Consider the following 8,921-nt stretch of genomic DNA (forward strand, 5'->3'; position numbering starts at 1 on the left):
TTTTCACAAATTTGCCAAAGGATTCTGAAGAAACTCCAAACTAATGATTTGAAGTAGATGTTTAGGGCTTTCCAAATTGTGTTCAACCTTCTCCAAATTCATTTTGAGCTAAGAGTTATGCTTGTTCAAAGTTGGCCTCATGAAGTGAAATTATAGGTCATGTACAATTTGAAACTTTGTAATTTTGTGCATTTTGCTTCACTAAGTGATGCTACACGACCTCTAATACATCTGAAACCATACCACACATCCAAATTCATCATTGCATAAGGATTAGAGAAGATTCCCAAAAACAAAGGCATGTGATTATGTAATGATTGCATTTTTGAATTTATGGCAAATGATGAATCATCAAGGAATCTTGTTCTAAGCCAATTAGAACTCTCCTCTGAATCAAAAATGTTCCCTTGGATCATACAAGATCAATGGTTGGGGAAGCTAGCCCGAAAATGCATCATTGCATTTAGGATCTTTTCAAATTTTCTTCTTGGCTAAGAAACCAAAACTCTCTCATTAAGCAAGCTCACTCTCTCAATCAGTACTGAACCATTTACCTATAAATAGGGGAGCATACTTCAGTAGAAAAACACACCAAAGCAACTCAATTCCTTGCTTTCTCTTTCTCTTCTCATGCTTATTATTTTTCAAAGTTCTTTGGCAAGAAGAATCGTTTTCTTCAAACCAGAGCTCATCTTTGGAAAGTAAGCATTCTAACATCTCAAGGGAGGTCATTTGAGGTGATCCAAGCACCTGGATCACTTCTGTAAGTGGAGGAACACCATTGTTGCTCTCACTTTGGAGCAGTTGCAGTTGGAGGTCCATAGTGCAATTCAGAAGGTTTCCAATCAAGCTAAGCATCCAGGCATGTTCCATAGGAGGTAGTGAAGCTGTTCAGATGGCTGCAGCTCATCTGTAACTCAAGAATCATCACCCTCCATGTTCACTTGAAGCTCAAATCGAGGGAGGTCCATAGAACAATTCAGGAGGATTGAGGTTACAACAAGCATTCAGTTAGCATCACTGAACCACAAGGAAGCTTTTGGGATCATTCATACAAGCCCAGGTGCTCTCTATCATCCTCACGACCTCCATTTTCAGAGGTAAGTTTCTGAACTCTACCTCTTTAATTTAAGCACTCTTTGTGATAAAGCTCGATTCTATCTTGTTAAGCATCATCAGAGGATTGAAAACCCTCTATCATCATTCATTTATCTTTCAGTATAGTCATTTAATTTGATTTTCAAAATTTAGGGTTCTTCACGATTTCTGGTAAATTAGTTAGATATAGTTGATATAAATTTATGTTAGTTACATATTTAGGATCGTGAGTAAATTTAGAATAAGTTTCATCTTTACATCTTTGCAAATGGTTGAGAAATGAGCAAGTTCATAAATTCAAAATCTGAGAACTTGAGGTTGAAGATGACAATGGTAGTGGCGCGCAAATTTCAAATTCAGGGTTGAGTTTATTTTATTTTGAATGATACCTGTTTCATAAACGACTAAAACGTGATAGCCCAGTGGTAAAGAGTGTTTGTGTGTTGCGCGTGCCCAAGGTCTGGGGTTCGAATCCCCCTCGCCCCAGACCTTTTGATTTTATTTTCTTTTTGCTTCTATACACTTGAATAACATATGAGTTGCAAAGGAGTCAGTTTGCTATCACCATGCGCGCGCTGGCCCAGTGGTTTGGTTTTGGGTGTGTGACTTGGAGGGCGTGAGTTCAATCCCTCTAGGTGACAAAACCTTATTTTTTATCACTTTTCCCATTTGATTTCTTCACAACTTTACACAATTAATTAACCTATCAAATTAAATCATTTTCACTTCATTTTTCACACACTTGTTATTTAATATATCTATTTTATGAATAATCAAAAAAATCATAAAAATATTATTTATTTCATATATTTTTATTAGGTTTAATATAGTATGTTTTAAGTGTTTTCTTAAATACTTTAAATGCATATATTCATTTTGTTTTAACCTAATTATTTTTGTGAATAAAGTTTATGATAAAACCCTAATTATTTAGGTCTTAATTAGGCATAGATCTTTTTTCTTTACCTTAATTAAGTTGACTTTCTGTCAATTTTCAAAACTGTTTTCAATCTCCGAATAAATCGAATAATTAAGGTTTTCAAACAACAAAACCTTATATTATTTCAAATCATTTTCAAAACTAATTTTACACCAGTACTATAAAGTACTGGGCCTCTAATAGAGTGTAAGTCCCAAACACCTTCTCTTCTTAGCTTGTTTTCAAAACTGTATTTTCAAAATCTTCTTTCTGTTTTCAAAACATTCTTCTGGTATTTGAAGGGCATTATTCCCGGTGAAACTCTTCAGATACCTATGTGACCTTTGTCCATCTTCACTTCTTCTGTTTTCAAAAACCATTAACTGTTTATCCTATATATTCAACTGTTATCCATCAATTGCTGGTAAAGCTTTGTACATACTTCTTCAAAGGCCTCCACTCCATCCAGGTTAGGCTTTACAAGCTTTCAATTTACAGTCTTTATTTAAATTACTGTCAAATATAAATTGTGCATATATATTAGTTTAGAACTACGTTTGAGTATAAACCTTAGGACAGTTAAACTATATATATATTATAGGAATATGACCTAGGATTGAGAATGTCTTCCCGGTGAAGGCTCTTTCCTAATTAGAGATCTGTAGTTCAAACCCCCAAGATGAATTATTCCCGGTGAAACATCTTGGCAAAAACCTTAGAATCCAAAAATATAGGACACATCCACCCAAAGAGGAATTATTCCCGGTGAAACCTCTTACCCATTTGCTTAGAGCCAAAATAAGTTCAAAACTACATAGCTTTCTCTTGTGCTATAACAAGGACCCTCGATTAGCCTCCTCTTGGGCTTTGTACAAGGACCCACAGGCTTCTTAAAAGCATTTCCAGCTTCCTCTTGAGCTTGTATACAAGGACCCATCAGGTTTCTTATAAACATAGGAACAGGTCTTTAGTCACCTTTTAGCCTACCCTGGTGAGTTTTCTTCCAATTTAAACCAGACTTTTAACAAGCCAAGTTTGTCTCAATTTTGCATTGAGTACACCTTTTGGAATGAGAGACATGGACAGTCTCTGTCACCCTTATCTTCATCAATCTTCCTTAGCAGAGTCTAGGATCCATATTTGCTTATCCTCAGCATGAGTCAGCCTTCATCTTGGGCTTTAAACAAGAAGTCTCCACTAGATAATCTTTCTGCCATTCACCAAAAGAGTCAAAACCCCTGGAAAGGGTTAGCCTCCAAATCAATCCATCATTTCAATAAAAACCCCTGGAAAGGGTTAGCCTCCAAAGTCAATTAATCAAAAAGAGCCACGACCCCTGGAAAGGGTCAGCCTCCAAAAAACATGATAAAGTCAGTCTTTTAACAGACAATTTCTCCAGCTGAGTCAAAACCCCTGGAAAGGGTTAGCCTCCAAAATCAGTCTTTCAAAAATCAAAGATTCATTCTCTTAGGAGATAATCTCCCCAAATAGAGTCTCCCTAAGTAGAGTCAGCCTCAATTCTGGGCTTCGTACAGAACACCAAAAAATCCTTAGTTTAAATACTCCCCAGTAGAGTTATCATTTCAATAAGTCAATAAAATCAATCAAAAAGCCTCAAGCTTGGGCCTCATTCAAGCCAGCTAAAGTCAAATCTTTCATATAGTAAATAGACATAGCTTATCTCTATAGAGAGATATTTTTACTACTCTACCACATTCAAACAAACAAACATTTCAATTTCAATTTCATTCAAAGTCTCCCATTTAGGACTCTGAAAGACATGCTCTGGCACATCCCCAGACTTGTACACTTTCCCTAATTTGGATGAGCATCTTTCTTTCATTTTAGAGGCACGATGGCTGTCATACTTGATCAACCAAGTAGACTCCCCTCTTAATGAAACATCATTTTTTTTAGCTTTTCTGTCACTTTTAAATGTTTGTGGTAGAATAGTACAAATACCTCTCTGTAAAGATGATTTCATGTCTCTTTACTGTAAACAGAGATTTAATTCCAAGCTTCAACCTTGAGCTTCAAGCAAGGCACCAAAAACAAGTAATTTCCCTAGTTAGTTCCCCGAACTACATTAAGCTCTGACTTCCACTAGGGATATGTAGGCATGAGGTTCACAAGGAATCTCAGCGAGCTAATAAAATACCAAAAATAGTCAGTCTGTCTATCTGTCTGTCTTTCTTTAATCAATTCAATTCTCTCTCCTAACACAAAGGAGAAACTTTCCCAATCATTAGCAGCAAACACAATCACAATGACACAGAGAAGGTTCCTGTAGAGTACTACAGATATGTAGGGTGTTTAAACACTTCCCTATGTATAACCGACCCCCCGGACTCCAGAATTTCTAGTCTAGGTGAAATCCCCACACTTAGCAAACTCCTAGGGTTTAGTTGAGATCTTTTTTTCCCTTTCCTACTCGTAGGACCAATAAGAAAGTTCGTGTGATATCGTAGGAAGAACTGAAACAAAATTCATCCCACCACGGGCGCATTCTCCTTCCAAATTTCGCGTGAAGGGTTTAGCGTGCCGTCCTCCCAAGTGAAACGGGGAGGTAAAGAAAACGACACCACACTCACTCAACCTGCACCCAACCCATGGCTTTTGATGGGATAGAGAGATCATGGGGGAGGAAGACAAAGTATAAGGGGTTGAAGGACTCCAACCAACTGGTTGGGGGGATGAAGACATTTATTATGTTTGAGTCACATACTTTGTAAAAGATTCTGGCTGATTTAAAGCGGCCCTCAAAGCCAAACTAAAAAATATGGTTGTCGGAGCCAATAGTACAGAACCCTGATAAATCACAACAAAATCATGCAAAAGACTATAGGCTCAACGCAATCTATGATGACGAATCTTTGGGGTTCAAAAAGGACCTAACTGCGCAAAGCATAAAAATGTTGGTGCAAGGTCCCCTAGAGGAGATTGATTTGGGAGACGGGGCGAACAAGAGCTCATCTTACATCAGTGAAAATATTGACCCGAAACTCAGAGTTGAAGTGATCTATTTATTAAAGGATTACAAAGACTGTTTTCTTGGGACCATGATGAAATACCTGACCTAAGCAGAGAAATGGTGGAATTAAAGCTACCTATAAAGCCTAGTAAAAAGTCGATCAAGTAGATGCCTAGACGGTTCGCACCAGAAATTATGTCGAAGATCAAAGAGGAAATTAAAAGACACCTGAGGTGTAAATTCATCCAAATAATAGGGTATGTCGAATGGATTTCAAATATTGTTCCTGTTATTAAAAATAATGGGACCTTGAGGGTCTACATTGACTCCTGAGATCTGAATGCTACAACCTCAAAGGATAAATACCCAATGTCGGTGGCAAAAATTCTAATCAACTCGGAATAAGGTTTTGAGTAACTTAGTATGCTCGATGGATATTCCGCTATAATAAAAATTTTATTGCCGACGCAAATGTGCTTAAAACGGCCTTTCGATATCCTGAAGTCTTAGGCACTACGAATGGGTAGTAATGCCTTACAGCTTGAAAAATTCTAAGGCAACTTACCAAAGAGCAATGAACTTTATTTTTTCATGATTATATTGATACATTCATGCAAATTTATAGTGATGATATATTCATTAAATCTGTGTTAGGACAGGGCTATATAGACCATCTCCGACAGTCATTCGAAAAAATGAAAAAACACTAATTGAAGATGAATCCTTTAAAGTGTTCTTTTTGTGTACATGATGGGGATTTCTTAGGCTTTGTGGTCCATAAGAAGGGCATTGAAATCAAACAGAATAAGTCCAAGGCCATCAAGGAGACGAAAGCTCTATCAACTAAGAAGGAATTGCAGTGTTGGGGAAGATAAATTTCCTAAGAAGGTTCATCTCGAACTTAAGCTTTTTCGTCACTGCTTCGCTTGAAGAAGGATGGTTTTCAAGAGAGAGAGAGAGAGAGAGAGAGAGAGAGAGAGAGAGAGAGAGAGAGAGAGAGAGAGAGAGAGAGAAGTTGGAAAATTTTGGATTTCTCCCATTGTTATATTATTCTTATCTCTCATTGTTCTTCCATAGCTTTAGAACTTCGCAAATCATATGAAACATTCATCAAACATGTTGCAAGCATACTCATATATAGAGGAGGTATATTCTTACTCCAAGAGTAAGTTATCAAGATTTACTCCATATCTTGACCATTAATTCTTCTCAATCTAATGGTTAGAATTAATGAGTATTAATTTCCCTTTCCTTATTTAATTGCTTATTATTTTTAGCCATTAGATTGAGCAAAATTAATGGTCAAGATGTGGAGTAAGTCTTGATAACTTACTCTTGGAGTAGGAATATCCCTCCTCATATATAGAGGAGGTATATTCTTACTCCAAGAGTAATTTATCAAGATTTACTCCACAACTTGACCATTAATTCTTCTCAATCTAATGGTTAGAATTAATGAGTATTAATTTCTCTCTCCTTATTTAATTGATTATTATTTTTAGCCATTAGATTGAGCAAAATTAATGGTCAAGATGTGGAGTAAGTCTTGATAACTTACTCTTGGAGTAAGAATATCCCTCCTCATATATATAAAGGAGGGATATTCTTACTCCAAGAGTAAGTTATCAAGGAAAGTGATAAGATAGAGAAGGAAATGAGCGATTCAAACCCTCTGCTAGGGTTTCTCAAAACTCACACGGAACTTGGAAAAAGTATTGCTGAACAGGATTTGCAAGAAAGAAGCACCAGGAAGGTCAAAGAAATGAACAAGGAGAATGCTATGATGGCATAAGGAAGCAGTGAAAAGCGAAGCATATCCTTTAGGGATATTATCACGGGGCAAAATGAAAAGGAGATGGAGGAAGGAAATTTGGAAGAGAATGAAGGGGAGGAGATTCTTGAGGACACGAATGGTGATATCACCATAGAGGAAGAAAGGATTGGAGGCTATGAATGTCCCAAATTTATTTTCTCGGCTGCGGAGAAGGAGAGGATGCAAAGACCTTGGAGAAGAGGTGTTATTGTGAAACTATTAGGGAGAAGGATAGGATATAAGACGCTTGAAAATAGACTCAATCAGATGTGGGTGCGGCGTGGCGTTATCAACATTATTGAACTGAGCAATGATTATTATCTTGTAGCTTTTTCTCATGAAGATGATAAAAAGGCGGCGATGGCAAATGGACCTTGGTTCATCTACGATCATTACTTGACAGTGAAAGATTGGAAACCCAACTTCCAACCTGAAAGTGACACGATTGATGAGGTAGCTGTTTGGGTGCGTATCACAGGTCTCCCTATTGAATATTATCGTCCCAAGGCTCTAACGAGTTTTGGCAATCGAATTGGGCGCACGATAAAGATTGATAAAACCACTACGAAGCAGGAGAGAGGGAAATATGCTCGTATTTGTGTCGCAGTTAACTTGTCTCAACCTCTCTTGGGAATGTTCAGCATAGGAGGTAGTAGTTATAATATAGAATATGAGGGGATGCATTTGTTATGCCTAGTCCGTGGTCGCTACGGCCATTACAAAGAAGGATGCATGAATCAATCGAATGAGAAGGAGAAGATGGCAGCTGGGAGTGGTACTGAGGGGAGAATGGTGAATAACAATGTGTGTGAAGTAGAAGTTGGACAGGGGCACGTGGAAGAGGCTAATGGCCCTTGGAAGGTGGTGCAAAATCAAAAAAGAGGAAAAAGGATGATTGATGGCCAGAGAAACATTCCTCCGATGAGAATTAATGATAAAAACGGGAAGGATGGATCTAGATTTCTTGCTTTGGAAATTAATGATCAGGAATTAAATGGTGATGATGAGATAGTTATTGGTGATAAAGGTGGTGATACTGATATTATGGGGGAGGATTTTATGGCCCAGGGGGATAATAATGGAATTACCAGTAATAATATGGTAATCATTAATGAGACAGATGGAGGTCAGGATAAGGAGAATATTGGAATTAATATGGCTACGCAAGTGGGTGATTTAAAAAATACCAATACGATGAGCTTGCATGATGCTATTGGAGGAACGGAGAAAGATGGGACACGGGAAAATGGTTGACGTTTATGGGAATGGAGGAAAGAGACAAAACCGATAATTGCAGAAAAAGAAAAAAATAGCTATAAAACTGGCGACACGTGGAGGAACAAAAATCAAAGAAAAGGGTGGAGGTATAGGCACTTCAGGTGTTGAAGGATTAACGGGGAACTTTCATATTGGAGAAGAAAAATGGGTACAACTTATGATATTTATAATCTCATAAGGAAGAATAAAGATGGTGCAGAAGGAACTAGAAGTGAGGAAAAGAACAGAAGAGGGGAGTTAACTGGAGAATATGCCTTGGGTGGGAATGATGCCAGAGGTGATATTGATCTTGATGAACCACCGGACTCGAATCCTATTACAAATATGAAGCACAACTTCACCTTTGGTGATTATAATAGTGGAGAGTACATGGTAAAAGATAACAAGGTTGAAGGGATGGAGAATGTCCTTGTGGAGGATGATAATGAAAAGGTGGTATGTGAGACTCTTTGAGTGGTGTAGGGTTTCAATTCTTCCTTATACAGTTTTTATGATAAATACAAATAATAAAATTCTGGTGTGGAATTGTCGAGGTGCAGCTAGCAAAGCTTTTTATAGGTACTGCAAGACCTGTGTGGATAGTTATAAGCCTGATATGATGGTTGTTGTGGAAACAAGATGTAACCCTAATAAGGTCATCAAATCTTTTAGAATACTGGGCTATGATAAGGTAGACAGTAGTGATAATAGCGGATTTGCTGGTGGCATCGTTATGGCTTGGAAGACAAGTGAGATGGAAATGCAAGTCCTTGAGAAGAACGATCAATATATTCATACAAATATTAAAACTGACATCAATAACGAGTGGAACTTTACTGCAATTTATGCACGACCCAATGAGA

The 8,921-nt window shown here is 37.5% G+C and overlaps 1 protein-coding gene across 1 annotated transcript; it reads left to right on the forward strand.

Moving 5' to 3' along the window:
- The first annotated feature begins 6,843 nt into the window (after positions 1 to 6,843).
- On the forward strand, positions 6,844 to 8,055 carry LOC131631474 (uncharacterized). Its single transcript, XM_058902267.1, has one exon. The coding sequence runs from the start codon at positions 6,844 to 6,846 to the stop codon at positions 8,053 to 8,055; it is 1,212 nt and encodes a 403-aa protein (XP_058758250.1).
- Positions 8,056 to 8,921: the final 866 nt, after the last annotated feature.

The sequence above is a fragment of the Vicia villosa genome, unplaced genomic scaffold (assembly GCF_029867415.1).
Source record: "Vicia villosa cultivar HV-30 ecotype Madison, WI unplaced genomic scaffold, Vvil1.0 ctg.000832F_1_1, whole genome shotgun sequence".
Lineage (NCBI taxonomy): Eukaryota > Viridiplantae > Streptophyta > Magnoliopsida > Fabales > Fabaceae > Vicia > Vicia villosa.